Raw genomic sequence first — 25,875 nt, 5'->3', positions numbered from 1 at the left:
GGAGGACACACCTCAGATAAAAAGAGATACAATAATTATAAAAAATAATTATAGTAACAATTAAAAGACTTAAGAATAAGTCACATATATTCATTGTATGTAAAACAATATCAAATACTTGTACACTTAAAAATACTATTACAAACAGATAAATGTAAAAAGATTTTACAAAAAGACATTTAAAAGAAAATGCATGTTTTGTATGTAAAATTAACATAAATTAAAATGAGAAATAATTCCTGAAATATGGAATAAAATAAAAAGTACTTTTATTATATTCTTTTTCAAAGCAACATAAATAAAATAAATTTAAAATTGCTCAATTACAACTCCATTAAACACATTAAGTAAATGTAATTTCTGCCTTAAATTCAAAATATGGTATAAATCTAAATAAATACTAATAAAAATTGCTTCAAGTAAAATAAAAATGTAATTTATAATAAAATAAATGTTGAAATGTATTAGGCCTGAAATCTGAAATTCTACATTTGAAAACAATCGCAAAAATTATTGCAATGCAATTCTACCAGTTTTGGCAGCTTTTATGAAAATAGAACAAAAAAAGCTCTACTCCTTTTATTAAAAAAAAAAAAAAAAAAAAAAAAGGAAGCACTTTTTTCACACTTTTTGTTGAACTCCTGAGTGTTCTTGTTTGGGTGCATAATATTTAAAGGGGAGAGCAGTGTTGTACTATATTAGACTGTCATATTTGGTTTCCCTGCCATGGCTGTTCCACATTGGACTACCACCTCTAGTATTAGTATATTTTGGAGAAACTAATCGGACTGTTGTCTGAAGTGTAATCCTTTTTCTTTTTTCTTAACTTTATCTGACTGAAGACAGACCAGCTGTAGCCACTATGACATCACCCATCTACTGTACAGACACAGATACCTGCTAAATGCTGAATTGTAGAATTTCACTCATCAGAACTCCACCTCAGACTCTTTTAATGTCTGTTAGTACATTTGACTCCACAGCAGATTTTATAACACTATTTATTTAAAAAAAAAAAAAAAAAAAAAAGCTCCAACAGCTCAAACACGGTCCACAGGTCCAGTTCAAGGACTCAAATTAGCTGAGGTGAAGCCTAGCAGGTAGAAACTACAGCACCTGTCTGATGACCACCCCTAATAATGCAAACTCTAAGCCTCAATACAGTTTAATCAGGTGAGTTATAAAGGTGAAGATGTAAGGAGCAGAATCTGATGGTGAAGGTAGTGTTTAATTACCCAGGGTCAGCCATCCAAAGCAACAGACAGTGCACAAGGAAGGTGGAGTGGACAGAGATGAGTGGGTAATGTATGAAAGGGAGAGTTGATAAGCTCGTAGTGAGACCTGCTGTGATGGATGGTTCAGGGACGGTGGCACTGATTAAAAAGGCAGATGGGTGAGCTGAAGATGTTAAAATCTCTTCTTTTGGTGCTGAGCAGGATGGGTAGGGTTAGAAAAGGGCACATGAGCTCAGACTCAGCGGTTTGGAGACAAAGTCTGAGGTGTTTTCGACATTAGACCTCAGACATTTGATGGATGTACTGAAGGAAAACATGCAGAGAATTGGTGTTTGAGGCCCCTAAAGGAGCGGCTAAAGAGGAAACAGGTGAGTTATACATGTAGTTCTGAAGAGGACCCTGGACAGACACCAAACCTCCTTGTATCAGTTTGGACACAGGGAACAGTGAAAACTGTTCCCTGTGTCCTTTTTGGTCTAATTGTTTTTGCTTTGTGTGCCCAGCCTTGTCAGTCTGTTGGAAGCACATATCTGGGAGGGGATGAACAAACTTCCTTTATTTGTCTCTTAATAAAAAAAAAAAAATTAGTTCATGGTGCCACAGGTGGACAGTTTGTTCCTGATTTTCATTACATTTCCTGCTCAGACTAGAATTTTTTTTGTTATCAAATATCATAACCCAAGATGCTTAACTCTGTCCAAGCATGATTACAAAAGTATCCTCACTGTCCAATATGTTTCTCCTGCAACATCTTAGCTTCATGGTCACAGTTTGCTCAGCACTGCCACCTTTACCTTCACTGCAACCTTCAAAATATAAGACCTTATATAAGGTCTTATATTTTATATAAGGTCTTATATTCTGAAACACAGGAACTCTGCCAGTTTTTAGCACAATTCTGTTTTTGATTTCTTGTTTGTTGATTCAACATCTGCTAACTCTTCAGTTATTGGTGCAAACCAAGATTTCAACTCACTTTTACACACACACACACACACACACACAAAATATAAATGTATGTACATGTATATATTTGTGTGTGTGTGTGTGTGTGTGTGTGTGTGTATTAATAAATTAAAAAGGCATGAACATTTTTTTGGATCGAAAAAATACATTTTTATTAATAGAGATTTCACTACTGAGGTTAAACATGATATATAAGTCACTTAGATCACTTCTAAATGTTAATGTTTGGTTTATTTCAGTGTTTTATTTGTTCCTGAGTAAACCGGTTTGGCTGTGATTAAAGTTAAGCTTCATAACATATTACTCAAATTAAGACGGGACGGCAGTAAAAACTCCGGACCTGTGACATCATCAAGTACGCTGGTGTTCTAATTGTACAAATCGCGAGTACGTCCTCGCGTTCTCAGCGAGTACTTGCGTACTTGAGAATTGAGAAAGGGCCTCTATCTTGCTAGCTTGCGCTGCGCTCAGTGGATCTGCACTCGACAGTGCAGCCTAGGCGGAGTAGTCGAACGCAGATCCACTGAGTGCTCAACACAGACAGCATCGTCAGAAGAAAAGTTGATAAAATAAATACAAAATGTTGTATTGTTCATACATATGTGTACCGAACCGAAAGCACTGTATCGAACGGTTCAATATCTATACGAGTATTGTTGCACCCCTAATATATATGTATAATAAATTGGTTACAAGATAGCTTTTAACTTCTTACACAGTGTGTCTTTGTCCTGTCTTCCTCCCCTAACGGCTACCCCTCCCTGTTGTAAGTTTCTTCCTGTTGAAGGGAAGTTTTTCCTTCCCTTTGTCCTAAAGTGCTTGCTCACAGGGAGCCATGTGATTGTTGGGGTTTTCAGTTTTCTTTGCATTACACAGGTCTGAAAAAAATAAAATAAAAATTCAGCTGCAGTGGCGGTCCTGGCCTGTTTGGCACCCCGGGCGAACACTCCCTCTGGTTGTGTGAGACTTTAAATCATCAAACTGTAAATTATAAATTTTAAATTGTTATTGATCCCTTTACCCCTGGTCCTAAAGTGTACATTTATTTTCTCACTCTTCTTATATTTATTGTTTGTTTACTTGCACTGCTGTAACTGGAGCCTCGTCGTCTCATCTCTCTATATACTGGACTGTAGCGGAGATGACAATAAAGTTTACTTTGACTTCAGCAGCAAGCAGGCGCACCGAGGGCTCTCTTATAGAATTTGGAAAAAACATCGGTGCAAATTATAAGTCTGTATCATGATGTCTGGTGTTTTCGTGTATGTTGGTTTGTTTTTTATTTTTGTTTTATTTTCCAGTTGGTTATTAGATGCCGCTCCAGCCAGCCAGAGAATCCCCCGCAGCCCCGCCCTCTCCTCCCTGTACCGCAAGCAGCAGGCGCACCTCGCAAACGGAGGGCGCCCTTACTCCCAGCAAATGGGCGATAGAAAACCGATCGGTGCCTGTACCATTACCACTATGCGCTGGCTGATGTCGGGGCAGCATGAGTAGCCTACGAGCAATTTTTTTTTTTTTTTTGCCGATGCCCGTGATGCTGCCCCCACCACGATGCCGCCCCGGGCAACCGCCCGTGTCGCCCGTATCAAAGACCGCTACTCTTCAGCTGCATGGAATACTTTTGGTAAATTTCATGTTTTTTAGGGTGTTGACTCAAAAAATGATCTTCAGTTGCCTCCATTACGTACAGTTTTCTTTTGTTTTCTTTTTGTTTTTTGCAAAACATGAGGAGTTGACATTATAAAAAGCACAACAGCAATGACAAAAATCAATATTTGATTTTCAATACTATGCACAATTGTTCTGAGATTCTTTACCTTTCCCTATGAACAAAACAAACCTGTTGGGGATCATCTGAGCTCCTCACATCGCCAAACCTACGGTACCCTCCCACTCCTACTGACCCCCTCAATTTATTTCATTTTCTAGAAATATTACATTAATGTAAGAAATAATTATTGGTTATGGTTTTTTGACTCAAGTATAGGATACCAAATTTCAGTTTAAAAAGAGACATTGCACGCTTAATTAAACTAAAAACGTGAGTTCTGCTAGCAAACCTGACAAGATGGAATTAAAAATATATATATATTTTTGACTGTTTCAGTGAGAGGAAAATCTATAAGAAACAGTCAAAAAAAAAAGGTTTTTGGTTGCATACATGTGTTAGTGTCGGGTTTACCTTAGACTGCCACCGTTGGGATTTTGTACTATATATGAAAACAATTGAACTGAACAAAATGCAGTATTTTACACAAGTGAACGAATTTTGAGCAAACTCTAAGCAATAAAAAAAATTATAGTAATATTGATGCATCTCGTCGGTATGCGGACCGGAAGTTATGTATGACTTCCGGCTGTGGCGTGGGGCGCTTGAATTGGGTGAAAGGTGAAGAAGACGACCCGCAGCCAATTTGTGCACAAACTGTGATCGCTTCCTCTACATTTCAACTCACCTGAGCCCCACCATGCTCCAGAACACAGGGTGAGTGCCTTCTCCTGCACGCAGAAGTCCATTCGAAAAGTTCGCTGTGAAAGTCCGCGGTTCGCCCGAAGTGTCGTCACGGAATGCTACGCAGGCCTGGAACAAGCGGAGGTTTTAAATGAATAAAATGTTTCGATTTGAGGGTTTTAACGCAGCCGAATTAATGATGAAGAGTTCCTTTGTGTAAATCTGCGGTACTTTGTTCTTCTTCTCTTGTCGTCTGTCTTTTTGAGCAAGGCATTATGAAGTCCAAGATTATTGTATTGAATCTGGTGGCAACTGCTTATTCACGATGAGATTCTGCCCTTGCATGCAAACAAGCTGTTTCTGTTCAGAAACGTGTATGGTCTGCATTTATTAACCACCTGATTTAGAGTTCAGAGAAGAGAAAAGCTGTAGAACTGTAGTGTATGTAAACAGTTTTAAACTGGTACCTCACGGGAGAGGAACTGAGCTGGTGGCATTGCTTTAAATTACAGGATCTTATCTGCAGCGTCTGGTCACAGGTGATCAGTCTGAATTCAGCTTAAACATTTAATTAGCTGCGTCGGCATCCACTCGACAATCCAAAGGAATCAACCCACTAACAAGTGGCCATTTTAATATAAATAAACGTATTCGACCATAGTCGAGCCGAACTAACTGTTATAACTGTGTATGTGTCTTTCATAAATAATTCGCAATTTGGCTGTACTCTGTCTGCCCTTTGATCTTTGAGTTGTAGCGTTCAAAGCGTCAGATGTAGGAGTTTGTAGCAGCAGCAGCTACCATGTAACTACCTCTGTCTGTTAGCTCCCGGGCTAATTAAACACTCCCTCCTTGTTGCTGTGTAGGTTTTGTTACTATTAAAAACCAACAGAAACTTGCATATTTGGAATTTACAAACAATTCAGAGTCCTGTGTGTGTCAAATATATACATTTCATTAATTTAATTTCGAATATGGCCCCTACAAACCACCACCTGTCAACTCAATGAAATTTCTTTTGATTTTTTTAAAGAAATGAACGCATTCCTTTGTTTCCTATTTTAACAATATTAAACATTTAATTAACTTAAAATAAAAAATGTAGGGTGGATTAATTAGGTTCTTTTAATTTTCTTCTGTCTTATTTTTACTGAGTGGAAAAGGGAGGTGTTGGCATGTAGGTTAACTTTCTTCATGCTGCAGGAAGCTAGCTGGCTGCACGCTCTTCATCACCGGAGCGAGTCGAGGAATCGGGAAGGCCATAGCTCTGAAAGCTGCCAGAGATGGTGCCAACATCGTGATTGCTGCCAAAACTGCTGAGCCCCACCCCAAACTGCCCGGGACCATCTACACCGCAGCACAGGAGGGTGAGGCGCTGACGGGTCAATAAGGTAACGAGCAACCTTTGTCTCTGAACTTAAGTTTTGTGTGTGTGTGTGTGTGTGTGCGTGCATGTTGCAGTGGAGGCAGCGGGCGGAAAGGCATTGCCATGCGTGGTGGACATTCGTGATGAGCAGCAGATCGGAGATGCTGTTCAGAAAGCTGTTGACGCATTTGGAGGTAAAGACACTTTTTCAAAATCACCTTTAATCAGAACAGGAAGTAAATTCTATCCTGGCAACACACCACCTTATCAGTGACATCATGAGTTCTTGTCTGATTGGCAGGTATCGACATCTTGGTGAACAATGCAAGTGCCATCAGTCTGACGGGAACTCTGGAGACGCAGATGAAAAAGGTCGACCTGATGCTGGGAATCAACCTGAGAGGAACTTACCTGACGTATGAGCACATACCTGCGTTTGTTTTTTAAACAGGAAGTGAGCTAAGACGCTTAAAGCTACAGCAACTCATCCATCACACGCAGACACGATTGGTAGTTCCAGGTCTGTGACAGATGAGAACAGGTAGAGCAGGTAACCAGCTTGTCTCCTGTAAACTGTGAGTTCACATACAGGAAGTATGTTTACAGTGAGGAGTTACAGGTGACTGTTTGAGTGCCAGAAAGGCTGATCAGAGTTAATCACTCAGCTCTGAGTTGATAAAAGAAAGCTGTCATCACTGATTCACCATGACAACGGGCAAATAAAGAGTAGAGTCTGCATTTTTAATCCAGTGGATCAAAAAAAGATGTTTCCATGTGACCTGATGATGATGTGAGCACAACAGCATAGTTACATTTCTTGTAGCTTTAAACCAAAACGGTGTGACTCCCAAACACACACACTACACCTCATGAGAACGCGTACCACCAAAGTAAACATAAAGGTCATCAAACGGTTTCACCAACAAAGTTTTGAAACTGACGGAGTGACACAACCCTCCGGGTGGTGTTTTTGTCCTGCAACCTTTTGTTTGCCAAGTATATTTGTAAACCCCTGCACCGTGAGCTGAGCTGAAGTGCACTAAATATCAAAGAAACAAGTTTCAGTGCTTTTAGCGGGAATAAAGGAGCCACATGTTTTTATCAGCTCATAGCAGAGGAGGAAGACCACACTTTAGGAGACGAGCTGACACCGTCTCATCAGGCTGTTCAGAAACCTGAGTGAGTGGAGCGCATCGTGGAAATGCTGCTGGTGTCCTTTAATTTTCCACCAGCAGGTTGTTAAACGGTGCACTGCTGTAATAATCGATTTGCATGATTTATAGAAATTGTTCAGATCATGAAAAATTAACTTATCAAAGTGAGTTCAGTGTTCACTTGAGTTCAGTTTACATTAGTAATGTGTGTTTCACCCTTTAGGATAACTGACGGATGGAAGGACTTTTTCTTCACTTATAGAAATCGTAGACATGGAGCAGGGAAAGGTTTCACTGGATCACTGAAATAAGACATCTGTTGCTGTTTCTTTAAATTTCCATATAGTGTGGTTAAAAGTCAAATTCTCTGAGCACCAAACGTCTCCTTATAGTTTCTGCTTTCAAACACTTCCTTCACATCATGTTTCCCTCCAAGTTGAAGATAGAGAAGTCACAAGTAAGAGGTGCATGTCTGTTTAAGCTTCTTTAACCCTCTGTCCTAGGATGGTCCTGCAGTAAAGTTTAAATGACACTAGGTGGCACTCAATGAGCATAAATGGGTGCTACAGCAGTCTTTCTATAACATCATAATCTAGCTCTCCATAAACACTCCTGCCTGATAACTTCACGAGCCGCTGGTATGAGCGGAGCATGATGGAAGCACTCATTAAACAGGTTTGGTCTAAACACCAGTCGCGCTTGTAATCTGCCACACTATCAGTACACTGCTCTCTGTGTGCGTCAAAACACGATGTGCTGTGATTTGGGTGTCATTACTTAGTATTGGAGTTGAGGAGATGGACGGTTTGCATTTTGTGAGTCAAGTTAAGGAGGAGTTAAGGAGCCACGTGTCCTCAGAGTTTCATGAGACTGGAAAAACCAGAACTCGATATGTGCTGAAAACCTTCCAGTGCTGCCAGTACTCCTCAGCAGGCTGAGCAGGTTACACCTTTGCCCTGAGACTAATTCAGAGGCCTTGGTTTGAGTTGGGCTCAAGCTATTTGCTGTGTTTGTGTGTTTACTCCTGCGTGCTCTCTCGTCTAGCCTGTCAAAATACAGGCTGAAGAGCCCAAATAAAAAAAGAGTGACTGCGTATAGGACTCAGATAAAAACTGATACTTTGGTGACTTCGAGAGTCAAACTTAATATTTTTAGACTCTGTTGAACATTTAAAATTTTGCCCTGCAGCATTTAATGACTGCATCATATTTGAACTTGGAACGGTGTCTAAACAGCTCATAGTGCAAAAACTATTTAAACTGCATTTAGTCCAGTTTTAGATTATTAAGTCATTTCAGATCAGGATGAGCTGATGGATGATGGTCAGAGTGATCGGTGACAACTCAATTTTTAGCCATTTATTCTGTACACATCATTATTTCAGGCGAAACTTTCTGCTATCCATCAGTGAAAAGCTGGCTGTGAGGCTGCGATGGACAGTTGGTATGAGTACAGGTGTAAAAGGAAACTCAGGGCAGATGTTATGAGTTAATCTTACTGCTCAGCTGATATTCGCCCACATCTGTTCACAGTAAAGAGAACTCATGCATTGCTGTGAACATGTAAACGTGCCTTCATCCTGGGAGTTGGGAATAAACTCGTCGTGTGGGCTGATGAGTGCTTTGTGTGTTTTGGGTTTCAGAGGGTGAATGTGTCGCCCTGTCAGCTGCGTGTCACTTCCTCCTGCCTCCCCTCAGCATCAGTATCACTCATGAAAGTGACTTTAACATTTAAACTTAAAGTAATTTGTGTAAGGTTGACTGTCCTGTGAGGGGAAAAAAAAGATGCTCCTCCTTTTAAACTGATACTGTGTGAGATCTGTGTTGTGGGACAAAGCATGACAACACCAGCAAAGGGCAGTATGAACTGGAGCAGAGTGTAGCGTATTCATGTAATCAGATACAGCTTTGTCTTTCAATGATTAGAAAACAAGACACTTAGGAAAACACTTGTGTTACTGGAACAGGTTTTCAAATATATGTGGACAGTAACATGTATGTGGTCACACGTGTTTGATGGGCGTCTGTGTTTCAGGTCTAAGCTGGTCATCCCTCACCTGCTGAAGAGTCAGAATCCTCACATCCTGAACCTGTCGCCGCCTCTCAACCTGAACCCCGTCTGGTTCAAGAACCACACTGGTAACTATAGCAATTATCTGGCCCTGTGTCCCATCATGCATCTGTACAACCTTCACATGTCTGATTTGTTTTTTTTAAGCCTACACAATGGCGAAGTATGGCATGTCCATGTGCGTACTGGGAATGGCTGAAGAGTTCAGAGGTCAAATTGCCGTCAACGCCCTCTGGCCGAGGACGGGTGAGCAGCTGTTAGCATGCTAACAATGCTAAAACCTATTCTGTAATATTAACCCTGCTCTGTGTTGTTGCCATAGCGATTCAGACAGCAGCTATGGACATGCTGGGGGGAGAGGGTGTCAGTAAGCAGTGTCGGAAAGCCGACATCATAGCGGACGCTGCCTACGCCATCCTGTCCCGTCCGAAAGATTACACGGGTCACTTCCTGGTGGATGAGGAGTTCCTCAGAGAGCAGGGCATCAAAGACTTCGACCAGTACGCTGTCCAGCCGGGTCACCCTCTACTGCCAGACTTCTTCCTGGATGAGACTCCAGAGTCACTGGTGGAGAAGATGGAGCAGCACGGTACAAGCAAACACACTGCTGCCTGCCAGGCACTGCCTGTGTCCCAATTAAGAGACCGCACGCTTGAAGTACGCACACTACACGTACTACGTACGGTGCATACTATAAGTATGAGAAGTGCGGAAGTGAGAGGCTTGTGAAATGGGACGGTCTAGCCTTCGTCGCGCTGTTCAGGTTGCCTAGCAACCATGATGCTAACCGTGAGAAACGTTACATACAGCTTTGTGTGACAGAAATGAAGGAGAAAAATGTTTTGTTGGTCATTCATTTTTGTCATGAGATCACTTTGATTAGTTGAGTATCTGAGGCTGAGACCACGGGACTGTAAAACACGATTGTTGGGCTTCATTTCTGTACTGAAGTAATTTCAAGAGTAGTTAGTAAATAACAACTAGCTGATGTTGTTCATGAGACTAAAATCATCTCACTTTGGTAATGTAAATATTAGAGATGTACCGATCCGATATTAAGTATCGGTATCGGTCCGATACTGACCTAAATTACTGGATCGGATGTAAATGTAATGTGTAAATGTAATCCGATTCATTAAATATCAAAAAAGCACCTCACAAAACTTGCGACACGGCGTAACTTGGCTCATAACCGTAGAGCGTCGGAGCAGTATGCGTCACGTGATAGAGCGGCTGTGGCGTGCAAGATCTGTTGTCTGGTTCAGCATTTGTAGCCTGGCTACCAAACCGGTATTTCATCTCCAAGAAAGTTATCCCAGAGAGAAGTAAAGCAAGTGTGTAAGTTCATCTCTGAATGTTTGTAAAGCATTTTAGCGTTAAGCTTAACAACCGATATATGGAGCAACTGCCTCTCTCTCCCTCCCTCTCCTGCTGCTACTTCAATCGTGAAACTGCTTAATGATCAGCTGATCGGCTTTTCTGTTGGGAGTCCGTCTCTCTTCTTTGTTTTTGGCCCACTTTGCACCAGAAAGAGGAAACCAGCGGCTGAACAACAGCAGCACGTTTAAACTTGATAAGCTGTTGTTAGAATTTATTTAATATTACTTTCTAGACCAGGATCATTTTCTACGTAGCTGACGGCTGGTAACTGTGCAGGGGCGGATCTAGCAAAGTTTAGCCAGGGGGGCCGATAGGGCATGAACAGGGAAAAGGGGCACAAAGACATACTTTTCTTTCTTATTCTCATTTAAAATGTGTAGCTTTTAATAAATAATTATCTGAATCTAACACCCAAAGTTTTAATCTGATGTAAAATGTATAAAAGTCCATTACTGTATATAGTAACTGTTAAGTCTAATATACCCTAGTAAGCTATAGTACTTTTTCCTTTGGGAAGATACCATCTGTGCAGTCTGCAGTTCTGTTGAAGAAAGATGTTGAATCTATTTAATTATTCTCGAAAAATAATTTATTTCCGTGCATTTTTTTTTTTCACACTGCATCAAATTAAAGTTGATTACGTTGATTAAGCATCATGAGGTGGAGGGTGGTTCCCTATTTTTTATTTTTTTTATTTTTTGCTGGGAGTTTGCAACCCTATTAATTAGGTTGCTTAATATTTCTGCTAAGTATTCTTTAAAATACCAGAAAAGGGAGGATGGAGTAGGTTTAAGTTTATTAGATTGATCAGTATTGCTGAACTATGAAATATTTTGGGTGCAGTGTATTTTTTGCATATAGGTATAACAGAATAGCTTTAGTGTTGTTGTTGTTTATTTAAACTTGAGTATGAACTTATACAAAATGCAGCAAGATATTAAAAAAAAGTTTTAATTAAAAAACACACTATATCGGATTCATATCAGTATCGGCAGATATCCAAATGTATGATATCGGTATCGGACATTAAAAAGTGGTATCGTGCCATCTCTAGCTAGTAAATATAATATGGCCAATATTATATGTATTATCAGATTATTATTATGATAGATAACTATTTTACAGGATATATTACAGCAGTGAGCTTGAACTCTGTGTCAAAGATTCAAGTTGCAGTTATTTATATTTCCTATCACCTTAAATCTTCACTCAAAGACAAGTATCTGTGACAGTGTATATACAGATGTATTATATATAAGAGACAAATATTGTTCTTTTATTATAGTTGTTGGCATTACTAAATTTGGCTCAATGCTTACATATATGTGTAAAAATCAAAATGTATGAGCTGTGAAAACTGTTTCTGATAGAATGAAGAGTCGACTGATATATTAAATATTCCTTTATTGGGTGAGAAAATCAGACCATGTCATAACTGCTTTAAGTCATACAGAATAGATATCAGAGCCTTAAACAGGCTGACTTCTGCTAAATGGGTCAAACTGGGCAGAAAGTATACAAACACATAACATCCTTATAGAATATGATGTAACACTATAGATCAACTTACCTCAGAATATATAAAGCATATAAACAATTACAGCAATATGATGCAACAAACACAGCAGTACTACTAATCCAAAATACTCAAAGCTTCATAGAACTGAAACAAACATTTATTTTTAGCTCCATTCTGCTGCTGATACATACTTTAGGTTTCTGAACATTAAACTTGTTTCTGCCTTTCATAGTGTGTAACTTGAAGGCCCTGAGTACTTTCTCCCACACTGAAAACACTGGGATGATCAAATTATTTGAACATTACCTAATAAGACTGATTCAGGACAGACAATTAGTTATGTTAAACTTTCCTAGCAGTCCTTCACAAACAGGGAACAGTCTGTCTATTCTCTCCATCTGTCAGCTGCTGCTGGCTCTTCCTCCTCCTCTTCCTTTGTCCGTCCATGGTGGTGTCGAGTCCGTTTGGCTCGACACCACCGAACAGAGGCAGCAATATAACATAGCTAACATTAACAGTGCAGTGAATCCTGCTTGTGCCGTGATATTCAGGACTGCAAACCGAGCAGCATCACTGACTTTCAGCTTGTTGTGTTTGTGGATATATGACTGACTTTAATTATCTATGAGATCATCACATTCTCTGTAAGATCAAGGCCAACTATATATATATTTTTTGAAGTAGAGGCTTTAAAACCAAGTTAACGCTGAAAGTACAAACTTCACTAAAGTCACATAACTTTGCCGACATGTGGCCAACAGCAATGTTTTAATGTTCTTCATTATTAAACTTTTGCACATAATTAAGTGACATCATGTTCAGTACTTACTTTTGACAGTTCACTCCGCTCCCTTCTGCCGTATTTTGCGGCAAAATTATCCACACCCACCGCCACGCTATGAATTGTGGGATATATGGAACCACGAAGCGTGCACCGGACCACGCTTGATATTTGGGGAAATCGACAGCGCATTTGGAGTATGCATTTGAAGTACACTTTGAATTGGGAGAGCCGTCGTCGCGTGGCGGTGACGTAATCGCACTTAAAATGCGTACTTCAATCGTACGGTCTCTTAATTGGGACACAGCCACTGTAACAAATAGAACACCTGTCCTGTCTAAGAAATAGATCAATAAAGTAAAAAAGCGAATTATGAAGGGACTCCGTTAAATAGGAAAAACAAAGGAATTCAACAAATTCAAATCTAAATAAAATGCAGTGCAATAATTTGTGTTAGGAGAAATACTTTCAGTCACTGTGACTTTATCAAGAATAAATGGGAACATTAAGTTTATTACCATGGAGCTCTTTTAGTCAGTCACCTGGTGAAAAGACTAAAACTAAAAAAAATAAAGACGTTGGCTTTGACTTTGACATCCCGGCAGCCCCGGGGTCTTTACCATTTTTAACACCTTCTTATTTTTTCCTAGGAGCAACGCCAGCCTTTAAACCACCATCCTCATCATCAGCCACGCCCACCTCTGGAGGCCCAGTGGAAACCACGTTTGATGTCATCAAAGGAGTCATTAATGAAGACATTGTCAAGTCTACTCAGGGCATCTATCAGTTTGACCTGTCAGGTAACATGGAATTAAAGGGGCAAGTCCAGTGGGTGTGTCTTTAACATTTATGTCCATATAAGGAGATTCAATGGGCGTGTCTTCAACACTTGTTTATGTCCATATAAGGAGAGCACACTGGCGTTTGGTTTCTGGACTTGAAGACTGGCTCGGGCAGTGTGGGGCAGGGCGAGCCCCCCGCCAAAGCTGACGTTGTCATGAAAATGGACTCCAGTGACTTCAGCAAGATGTTTTCAGGTAACCTGTCACCATGGCAATAAAAAAAATATGACTATAGGAAACATTAGTGAAGCTGCTGTTTTGTTATTTCAGGGAAACTGAAGCCCACGATGGCATTTATGTCAGGGAAGCTGAAGATCAAAGGAGACATGACGCTGGCGATCAAGTTGGAGAAACTCATGAATCGCATGAACAAGGCCAAACTGTGAAACTGAAGCCCCACCCACATGTATACAGGCCCCACCCTCTTGCTCTTTGTTCCTGTACATGTTGCCTTAATAATAAAAACACATTAACACCTCAATAAAGCAACCTTAATAACATCCAGGGTGTGTACAATACCTTCCTTCAGCTGAGTTCAGACAGCCAATCAGAAACCAATGTCCACTATAGTCTCCAGCAGTGACTCAGCCCCACGTTAAAATGCCCAGCTTTACAGCAGAAATAAACGTGTTTACAGCCTGATACAGAGACTGATTTGATCTATTCCCCTCGATAACAGTTGTTATGACAGCAGCAGGAACGTACAGCCAGATATCAGACACCAGTACTGCTGCAGTATTACTGTTGCTGGAGTGCATGCAGGGGATTAACGCAGTACTGACTATTTTTAATAGTTCTGTGTCTTTCATGTTTTGAAGTGAAATGTGTTTTCTGTTTTCATATCAGTAGTTATAAACACTAACAGATGATCAGATTTTAATTGCAAAAAAATGAAATAAATACAGATGGGTGTAAGTTGCTGATTATTAATGGGCCAACTAAAAGTTTCCTTCAGCATTAATTGATGGATGTGTGTCTTTGGTTTGACCTTGTTTAATCCTGAATAAGGTCTTATGTGAATCTGTAAAAGCATGAGTAGCTTTGATACTATTTACTATTTTATTTAGATTCATTTCCAGTTTTGATTTACTGCTAATAAATCAGTTTGGGATCTGCTTACCTGGTTGAGCAGGTGGCCCATGTTGGGTTTAAGTACAACCCTAATCCTGCATGTCTGTTCTCTAATTTGTTCCCACTTTCCTTTCTACCTTATTCTGTCTTGTCTGAAATTAAATCAGGTTAATTTCTTCATGGTGCTAAAAACAGAAACTAATTTTAATTACACACTAACAAAAAACTCAAAGATCCCTGAGTACATCAGCTTTAAAATGCAAAACCGAAGTTAAAATGCACACATTTTTATTCATACAAATCGGGAACACCAGGGGGCGCTGCTGCTCTGAAGGCGCCCTGATTGTCTCTGACTTTAAACTGAGACGCTGCCAGTGTGCATGCAGGAAGGCTTCAGTGAAACTTTAATGATTTAAATTTCCTGTGAGCTCTGTACGGTGGCCCCGTAGTGTAAAACCCAAAAACTAAAATCTTGACTTTACAGAACATCTGTAAACAAATGTTTGATAGGTAAGACTGATGCAATAGCCTGTCCACAAATGTTTGATAGGTCATCTTAATTTTAGAGGCTTTTTTTCTGCTTCAATTATTAGTGTTTTACAGATGGCTGCTGAACCTCTCTTCTGATCTCCTCCTTACATACTGACAACAATTTAAACCACAATTTTCAAATTTACAGTCATAAATCCATCAGACAGCTGCAGGTTCTTGTCTGACTACCTCAGCCTTTTTGCCCTTTTTCCAGCCCTTAACAATGTCTTCTTGACAGCCACCATTCTGACACCATTTCTGATGAGATTTTAGTGAACAAACAATCAGCAGAACGTCCAGATGCAGTGTCAGGTTTTTGTTTTTCCAATTCCATAACTTTCACATACGGTTTGTCCACTGCAGTTTTTTTAGGCCTCATACTTTTTCTGTCCTCCACTTGTCCAGGCTCCTTAACATATTTAAGGACAGCACGGCATGCAAAGATAGGCTTAGGCTGAAGGCATTTTGGGAATCACCTTGTTGATGCAAATATATGTTGTTATGGCTATCTAACTGTGTTGTCTTTAGCACTTTTATTCAAGTAAGGACAAGAAAAACATGTTGCTACAGAGTGATAACAACATCAGGAACAAGGAGCAAGAGAAGCAAACCCAGAAATACCAAGGGCTGAGAGGAGGGGGAAGGCATCAGTGGTCCCTGTCGGAGCACTCAGCGCAGTGGCCCCCAGGCTGGACAACTGGCTCCTGCAGATCCCAGGAACAACATCAGAGATCTCTGTCCAGAAGAGCACAGTCCTAGGAACAGCAGGACCCTCAAGCTCCCAGGCCTCTGGTGGAGGACCTGAGGGTGAAGGATAAAGACTGCCCGCAGTGGGGAATTTATTTATTTTTGTAAATATAAACGCACACATACTGTGTAAGCAGGTTTTTCCACTTCTGTTGCCGTGCCTGAGGAGTTTCTGTTTGTTTAGCACGAACACAAATGTTTATTTTGAAAGCCACAACCCTGCTGGTGTCCATAAAAATACTCAACTGGCTAACAGTCAGTTTTGTGTGGTGTGAGACGGAGTGACGAGTGCACTCTGGGCAGCCTCTGAGCTTCTGCAGCAGCAGGTGAGAACTAGCTCATTATTACTGTCTGCCTTTTTTTTTTTTTACTTGCCAGGGAACCAAAAACTACTTCTATTTAGAAAAGGGTGCATTAAATTGCATCACTTAACAAATGTCAGTTATCAATACTGTAGTTCTTGATATCATGAATACTCTTAATATTTATGTTGGTAAGGCCTTCCTGTTATTTAATTTACATTTGTATTCTCTGCCTTCTGGTGGAAATATAACTGCGTATCATCTGTATATGTGGCACTGACCTGGGACTGTTTTATTGTGACAGGTCAGCCCTTTTGTATCTGCTTGTCACTCAGTGTTTCTCATATAAGGAAGACACCAGCTATTGCTGGAATGTCTGGTTCAGCATAGATAATGGCACACATACATTGTACAATCAGCTGTTACCCTATAAAACAAGTCAGAACATAGACCTCGGTGGTGGAGGAGTGGAGCGGCTTTTTCAGGGGACAGTGCCCAGTAAGGTTGGCTGACACAGCTGACATCCATGATGCTAACCACACCTTCCTGATTTCAGTAGCTGCTCGAAGGGAAAGAGTTGGTGAACAGAGCTGTGTCTGGAGCTGAACTGGAGTACAGCTGGAAAGCTGCTAAAGCAAACTGGTTGAAACACATTATAAATAAACAAGCACTCATCTGGAAACACTGCTTGCGTGGTCCTTCCCATCACAATCTCCTGTTTACTTACATTTTGATGCAGCTCACCTTCTAGCCCCGATTCCCTCTAAATAAGTAAATATTTTGAATACAAAATGTTAAGTTTGAGATTCTGTTAACTCAAGGAATTAAAACAAGTTTACCCAGAATGCAGTTTTCTCCACTGACTTGTCAGAAAACAGATCAAACATCGAGGGTACCAATGTTCGCTTCTGTTCCTCTGTGTTATAGAAATCATATTGGTGCAGTTCTCAAAAAAAAAAAAAAAAAAAATAGACTGTGACACTTGGAGTGGGTTGCAGATTTTAACAGAGCCTAAATGTGTTTTTAGCCCTGAAACTGTCACGAGGATCTCTCCTGCATGTACAAATAAATAACAGCTTAAAAATAGGCTAAAAATGTTCTCTTTGAGCCCTTACTAAATGAATGTTACTCGACACTGTCAGGAGCTCAAGGCCTTGCATTCCTGTTAAGGTTAAGCCTCAGATCTGGGGGACAATTCAGTAAACAGTCCACAAGGTTTATTGGCCCAGATGATGTCTATGTTGCAGGTGTTGGCCCAGAGGTCCAAAAGGGTCGGAGCTGAAGGATTTGAAGGTGAATTTGCAGGCTGGTTCTGAAGCAAAACAGAAAGCCTTAGTGAAAGGACACAAGCACTAATGAGCCTGAACAATACTATGATGGCACTGCCAAAGAAATCTAGCAAAGAGCAGGTGGAAGAGCTGAAAGCTCCCTGCTGCCTCCATGTCCTGGGGTGGCAATGACTGGATGGATGGGGTTTCATCAGCACCTTTTGCTATTGTCTTTACATTAAGAAGACTGTGCTATATAAGACTCCATGATTTCTGTTCATGTTTACAAAGAGCCCACAGAGTTTCAATCTGCTCACCTAGCGAGGATTCAGCCCCACCACTCTATGCACTTTTTTTTAAAGTACCATTACTAATCATTTTTAAAAAATCATTTCAACAATATATAATAAGAGGATCCAAGATGCTTTTTTACGTATCTAAGCTGTTTTGTTTGTACCTTGCTTACAGACAAATGAGAGAGATCAAGTTTATATATTTATATAATTATTATTATTAAAAAATAGGAAACTCTACAGTGATGTTAAGCTGTATTCAGCCCATGCGAGTATCAGTGCTGAAATCAGGGCTTGGCCCACAGTCAGGGTCGATGTCCATGATGTGGAATCCATGACGTATAGGTGGACAATCCTCAGTGAGCCCAGCAAAATTCAGGAACATGTCTCTTATTCGTTGATTGTTAATGCACAGCGCCCCACCTCGCCTCTCATACTGGGTTTTAGCCCTGTTTACATCAGCAATACAGGTCCAGTGTTTGTTTTGGTTTTTGGTCACACACCACTTTGAATGGTCATTTGAAGGAGTCCAACTACCCACACCTGTATTTGTATTGATATTTTGAATATTGTACACTCTGTGGTTGGGGTCTGAACAATAGGACAGGGCCCGTCCAGGCTGGCAGCCCCAGGTCTACACAGCAACATCACTGTCAATTACTTGGGCAATGGTGAAGTAGAGGTCTCCAACTGCAAGAAACAACAAGAATCCTTTAATCCTGTCCAGTTCTTACAAACTGATTCTGATTAGTACTATTGAACAAATAAATAAATAAAACCAAATTGAAAAAACCCCACACAAGCCCCACACTGGTTTAATTTAAAAGGTTAGCCTTTAAGTTGGCACTCATATACATACAGACATCTCACCTGTTAAGTGTTCTGACTGTTGTTTAGCAATGCTGTAAAAGTTCTGATGTTCTTTTGACGTCAGCATTTGTAAGGTTCTGGGTGGGTTGACTTGAACCCATTTTGTTGCTTTAATGAGCTCTTGATGGAAATCATTTGGAATATCATAGTCAAAAGGAAAAGCTCCGATGTACTGCAGGTGATTACCTGGAAATAGATCAAGGAGATCTTTACTGTGAGCTTTAGATCAACCTCTGGGGGTTAAATTGTGAAATGTATAGAATTTAAATTGTGCTTATTACCGATGTTTTTGAACTGGTCGTAGGGGAAAGTTACACAGATGAACGTCTGAGCATTTTTAAATCCGCTTTCAGGCCAGAACTTGTTTTGGTCTCTTCTGAAGGGGAATTGAGGCGTACTGTGTACGAGCCAGACCCCATAATTGTTTTTTTCAACCATCAGAACCCCTGTGAACCGGAACAGTTACACAGCTGGTCATTAAACAGTAGAATGTATACCCATTCATCAAATACTTTACTCCTTGCTAGCCCACTCATGGATGACTCAACCAGTCAACAGACTTTGTTTCTAGTATTGTCCTGAAATGCATGCGCAGATGGCATGGAGCGGAGTGTGATAAGGACCCAAATGCAAGGCCCAAAATGTAGTCTTAACAAAAGGCAAGCTGTTTATTGGCGGAGCACAAACAAGGAAAGTGAAAATGAAGATAACGATAAACAAACAGAGTAAAAACCAAACAATGGGGAAAATAAAACCCCAAAAAACATGGAACATGGATGTCACGGCCAGGTGGCCAGTGTGTTGTAGTGTGAACCCAAAAGCAAGTGAATAAGAGGCAGGATCGAAATGAACAGAAAGCGAGCCTTTATTGTGTCTGATAACACATAAATCAAACAATAACAAAAACTGGACAAGAACTAGCCTGAACTGGGAAAAACTACAGGAGGAGAAATTAACAGACAACCCGACAACAAACACAGGGAAGCTCACACAATACATACACATGAGGGTGATGAGGGAAGTTTAAACACATGGGAATGCAATTGGGATGAATAGACATAATGACACAGGGGAAGCAATACGAAACACGAAATGAGAGACTGTCAAAATAAAACAGGAAACACTAAGACGCAAACTATAACACACAACAAGACACATAGCCAGGAGGAAGGAGCGCACATGAGAACAGGATTGACTTGAACCATAGTAACACAAAAATATATAAACTCAAAAGTTGAGTTCAACACCCAGAACCCTGACAACAGAGAAAACTAACAGGAGTAGTGAGATGAACACACAAACTGATAAAGGGCTGAGGAATACGGGGACAATATAAACACTGAGGGGTGACAAGGGAAGTGGAAGCACATGAGAACACAGCAGGAATAAATTAGACATAAAGAGACAGGGGAAGCAAAACTAAACACACTGAATATAGGATGCAAAACTGTCAAAATAAAACATGAAACACACTTAGGCATAGACTAAGAAACATGAGCTTGACACAGAAACGTGTGTAAACCAACAGATACAAAAGATGAAACACAAAGAGAGGAACAGGTAAGGGTAAGAAACACAGAGACACGACCTAAGACAGGGAGAGTGAGAGAGTGAGAAATACACACAGAGAGGGTGAAGGAGCTAAACACAGAAAAACATGACACAAGAGGAACCTCACAGACAAGCAACCAGTAACCTGAAATATAAATAAACTCAGAAACAGAAGGAACTGAACTCAAGACTAAACTGTAAAACTTCAATCTCTTCACAATATCACCAAAAGAATGACAATAACATGATAAACTAAAAATGCTCAACAGACCCAGAACCATGGCAAGTATTTCCCTTATATGATGGACTCTCGACAGTGTGTTCTTAGTGAAAAGATACAATCTCTAGCTTTAATTACCTTTACTGTGGCCAAAAATGTCAGTGTTGGCACTACATCCTGGAGGCTGATTGCTGTAACTGAGGAATCCAAAGTTTCGTGGCTGCAAATGATGCAAAAAAAGCTACATTAACACTTTGTAAGTAAACATACAGAGCAGGCCTACATGACAACACAGTCTCACAGCAGAAACACTCATGACATTCAACCTATTAATTCCAGCTTCTAGACAGAGATTTTGTCTGTTTTTCAGGTAATCTGCCTGGTTAGGTTTAAGCAACAAGGCTGTTTGGTAGTTTTAGATCTGGGTTAAAATGCAACAGTTGCCACTTTTTAAAGCTCCATTTTCTTGGTTGCCATTGTGACACATCCTCTCTGAAAAGTCTTAGCAACACATGTTGCAGAGACAAAATGATACTTAGTTTTGAAACAGATTAGTATTCAATTTGTGGTAACTGGTAACTTGGTTTTTGTCTTTTATGTTGTAAGGAGAAAAACCTCAGGAAAGCAAAGAATCACGGGCCCAGAGTTAATTCATGTACATGGACGATTCCTGTGCAGGAATGCGCGCCAGGCATCTGGTCAAACTTTATTATATACTGTCCTACTCACGTAACACTCATGGGTGGAGTACAAGTTAGGAAAAAACAACTTCTTATCTGGTGATTGCATACGAGGCTGCACAGGATGCAGCCTTGCAAGACAAAGATGGACAAGTTGATTAACGATCTTGTAGTGGGTTAAAACAATACATGTGGGTGTTGTCTAAACTTGAGCAACTTCCTCATGTGGTCACTTTGTTCCAGCTAAAGAATTTGCTGACACGCTATGTACAGGCATTACTACAAAATTCAAATAAGGCTAAACATGAAGGTAATAAGGTAAAATCTTTTGACATATGTGTTTAACCAACCAAAGACTCTCACCATGTCTTTAACTGACTTCAAGATTGGCCTCAGCGTGTTTCCCAAGGCAGCAGAAGAATCGATGAGGTTCTTATAGTTAGTTGTACCGGGTACCATATCCACTCTTTGTATTGAATCGATGTAAATGTATTTTATCTCCCTTTTATATATTTTTTTTTGAGGATTTTGAGGATCTGGGATCTTCTCTCCTGGTGCCTTATATAAGATGTACCTGATCACAAAGAGAAATAAAATGTAAAAAGAGACAAAAGGATAAATGTTAGCCTGACTGACTCCCACTAAAAACATTTGGTTAAAACCCTTTCTTTGATGCCCAGGGGACACCCTTAGCATAATTTTCCAACAGAGTTGTCACTGAGAGGCAGGCAAAGTGACAGACAGCACAGTCATATAACCTTTAACCAGAGTAAAAGAGTTGGTTCTTTGTTTTTGTTTTTTGCACTTGTTTGCGTTTTGATTTTAAATTTTCATCTCTACCTCTGCTGTTAGTGTTTAGTTTTAAAATGTTAAAAAACCCACTCACATTAAGCACTCATGTCTGTTTCACTCCTCCTATTGCTCTCTAGTGTACTGTTCTACACATTAAAAATGAGGATGAAAGAATGCCTGCTGTTGTACAGTGTTAATAAAAACAGGTTTTACTGAGACTCAGTATGTGACAAGTTAAGAGTGAGACAAGATTAGTTAATTGCTGTCTTAGAAAGGATTTTAATAAAAGTGTTTCCTCACCAGTCTACCTCACGATCATTGTTATCCCTGCAGGTCACTATGGCCTCAGATCCCAAAAAGAACAGAGTGAGAGTCAGCACGAGCCTCCACATTGTAAAAAAGCCACAGCACATTGACCTGCTTTATGTTGGCACCTTCCAGGAACAGTTTATTTGCCTAAATTATAAAATTTCAGGAGGTTAAAAAATATATTTTATAGTATTGCTGACATCCTTTTTATGAATGACTCAATCAATCAATCAATCAATCAATCAATCAATCAATCAATCAATCAATCAATCAATATATATATATATATATATATATATATATATATATATATATATATATACACACACACACACACACATATATACACGCAAAAAGAAAGTGCGTTTGTGAGGGAATCATGTCCAACAAGTACAAAGAAGCCAAAAGGTTAAAAATTCAGCTAATCTGGCACTGAATGATTCAGTATTTCAGATTTAAAGGTGTGGATTTAATTTCAATTAGCAGCACTTTGATTCTGAATGAAAAATGGGCACTGGTATACTGGTATATCCTGCAAACCTTGTTGGCCTATTCTCACACACACACATACTCTGCATGTATCAAGGGTTCAATGGTGGTGTTTTGTATCTTGCATGAGGATATTTAAGCATGCAGACCAGAGCCCACTCCTCCTAAGCCCTGTGTCATATTTGGTAAATGGACTGATTCTTATATAGTGCAATTCTACTCTCCCTGAGTACTCAAAGCACTGTATACAACATGCCTCATTCACCCATTCACACCCACTCATACAAGCACTTCTAAACTCAAGTGCAACTAATAAACATAAACATTAACGTTGGGGTTAATATTTTGACCAAGGATATTTGGCATGCAGACTGGGGGAGCCAGGAATCAAACCATCAACCTTCCAAGCAGTAGCTGATCTGCTCTACCATCTGAGACACAGCCACCCCATATTTTTAATAAGCTTTGGTGTGCAGACTGCACATACTGGGATACATGCACAGTGTTTCTTTTGGGCTAAAGCCCTTTTAATTACTCAGCCTTTTCCCTCCCTGTCAGCACATCAGGAGCAGTGAAGCTTCTTACCTTCCACCGCTTCAGTCGTCTCAGTATTTCTGACAGAGCGTGGTCTTCACCTCAGATCTATCCACCTCTTTGTGTATTTGTCTCTTCCCCCTCACTTAAATCCTCTCCAGCAGGCTGCTGATCGGAGGTTTGACGGAGTTTCCATTTATGGTCATTTAACCTTGTGAAGAAACTAAATGCTGTTTGATTTTCAGCAGTCAGCATGAATCTGTACTTTGTGCCTCACAAACAGAATAAACTAAACTAAAGTGCAGTATTTATTTGCTTTGGAGCTTGTTTTTATCTCTATACATGTACGGCATAGAGACTGTTTGAGAATTAAAGCTCGGACCAAAGGAGGTCCCAATTTAAACTCACACTCCCACCACCTCTAGCTACACTTTTAATGCATTCATGCAGTTTATGTGCTGACTTCCATCATGGTCTGTGACGCCTGCAGCCACTGTCTTTACATTAGCTGATCAAATTATTTGAACTATTGTATTCAGCCCAAAGGACGTACGAGGCTCGTGTGAACTAATTACCCTTTTATAACAGGATTGGTGATCTATATTTAATTACATGGTTTTCTTTTTATAATCCAGCTACCCATCAGGTGAACCCTTGTTTAATGAGAGAGGGTTTATTGTTTTTAAATCAGGTTTCTGGAGTTTTCGGGAACTACATGGGTGCCTGAAAAATGTAAAACATTTTGTAAAACAAGTATTCCTTGGCATTACACACAGTGTTTCCTCCACCCACATCTGTTTGATGATCACCCGACACAAATCCAACAGTGTGCCTACCGCAGTCAGTCAGCCAATCACATGAGGAATGTTGTCTGTTAAAGACACGTAAAACCTGCCCAGCAACTCCTCAGTTTTGTTTCACTGTGCTGCCGTGATGCTTCCATGGAAGTTTCAATTAAGAGGTGAACTGGCTTCAGTCCAGACAGACTTGGGAATGCTGGGAAAAATGTTGTTCATATGCATTTAGACTAAGTGAGCAAAACAGACTCAGATATTGATTTAGAGAACTCACTGATTGTGTCAAGGTAATGATGTCATTGCTTGGCCTGCTAATAAACTTCTTACAGATTTTATTTTTAAAGTACTGAAATGGAAAATAACCACTGAGCTTTACCAGCTCAGATTTTAACTCCCTGTAAATATGTGTGAGGACTCTAGCTGCTAGCCACACATTTTCAGTGTGTGATGGTCTGAACCAATGTTCCCTCTAATTTTTCATGTAACTGAGCAAACACACAAACTCCCTGAGCGGTCCCTTGGACCACTGTGAGATACAGCAGACGTGTGCACTGTGGTCACACCAGCATCAAATCCATGTTACATGGTTTATTAAAATAATCAAATTACAGCATTTACAGTTATGTTAGACTACTTTTAATTAAGTGCTTTAGCCCACTTACAATGACAATTTTAAAAAGTCATGTTCATGGTCTGTGTAGTATGTTAACACTGTTGGAAGTAAAAATATTTTTAAAAACACAACTTTCGTTTTTTTTAAATAAAGCTCTGACTTGTATTATGAGTCTGTGGTCTGGGAGAGAGTCCTGTAACTCTCTGTCTGCAAAATACAGTATATAATGACCAATTGGGCAATTAATTATATAGTTACTTCTTCAAAAAAGTTACTGAGTTTTGCAAACAACGAAGTTTTTGCAGCTGTTTACCTAAAAATGCAGCCAAGGCGGTTTTTTAAATAAACATTTCAAACTATTTACAGAACAATCAGGTGTCCTGCATCAAATTTGATGCCACCGAAATTATTTGTGCCACTCCAAAAAATAATTTTTGTCCACTATGAGATAAAGGAGAACAACAAAAGCCTGACAACAGGAGATGTATCACTCCTGTAACACCTGTAACATTCAGTAGTTGCCTTATTGTTCTGACACACACAACAAAACTATTGACTACACTACACACTGTGTCTGTGAAGGTTCTCAGTCATCCAGGTCATCGTAGTCAAAGGAGCTTGCAAAGAAAAGCGTCTGGACTTCTTTAAGTTGCTTGAAGACGTTTCACCTCTCATCCGAGAAGCTTCTTCAGTTCTAAGGTCAAATGGTGAAGAGACCCAGATTTAGACCTAGTGGGAGTATCCCCCCACAGAGGGACAAAAGGACCCCCTGATGATCCTCTAATCGCCTGAGCCAAGGTGTGAAACTGGGTGTGGGTCCCAATCAGCCAGGGTTTCGGGTGAGCTCATTGTGAAACCTGGCCCCACCTTATCATGCGATTTCCTGAGGTCAGATGGCCCAGGATGTGAGTGGGCGTTAAGGCGTCTGGGGAGGGAACTCAAAACTGGATTATAGATGGCAGACAGTTGGTGTCGTAAACCACCGCCTCTGTTCAAAGATGGTCGCTCACAGTGGACATAGATGGCTTCTTTCACTCCTCTTT

The 25,875-nt window shown here is 40.1% G+C and overlaps 1 protein-coding gene and 1 pseudogene across 2 annotated transcripts; one reads left to right on the top strand and one right to left on the bottom strand.

The window, feature by feature from the left end:
- The first annotated feature begins 4,534 nt into the window (after nt 1-4,534).
- hsdl2 (hydroxysteroid dehydrogenase like 2) lies at nt 4,535-14,929 on the top strand. The gene is made up of 10 exons (XM_085168096.1): nt 4,535-4,686; nt 5,857-6,020; nt 6,115-6,213; nt 6,321-6,435; nt 9,208-9,311; nt 9,391-9,489; nt 9,566-9,832; nt 13,574-13,723; nt 13,832-13,960; nt 14,036-14,929. The coding sequence occupies exons 1-10, from the start codon at nt 4,670-4,672 to the stop codon at nt 14,149-14,151; spliced, it is 1,260 nt and encodes a 419-aa protein (XP_085024222.1). The 5' UTR covers nt 4,535-4,669; the 3' UTR covers nt 14,152-14,929.
- A 3,271-nt stretch (nt 14,930-18,200) lies between these two features.
- LOC146514802 (plancitoxin-1-like) lies at nt 18,201-23,609 on the bottom strand (annotated as a pseudogene). Its single transcript, XR_014875307.1, has 7 exons — nt 23,474-23,609; nt 22,391-22,546; nt 21,662-21,872; nt 20,757-20,838; nt 19,129-19,293; nt 18,848-19,033; nt 18,201-18,667 (listed from the first exon to the last, which is right to left on the bottom strand). The product of XR_014875307.1 is annotated as a plancitoxin-1-like (transcript).
- Nucleotides 23,610-25,875: the final 2,266 nt, after the last annotated feature.

The sequence above is a fragment of the Neolamprologus multifasciatus genome, chromosome 7, assembly GCF_963576455.1.
Source record: "Neolamprologus multifasciatus chromosome 7, fNeoMul1.2, whole genome shotgun sequence".
Taxonomy (NCBI): Eukaryota; Metazoa; Chordata; class Actinopteri; order Cichliformes; family Cichlidae; genus Neolamprologus; species Neolamprologus multifasciatus.
This window is presented reverse-complemented; position numbering and strand designations above follow the sequence as displayed.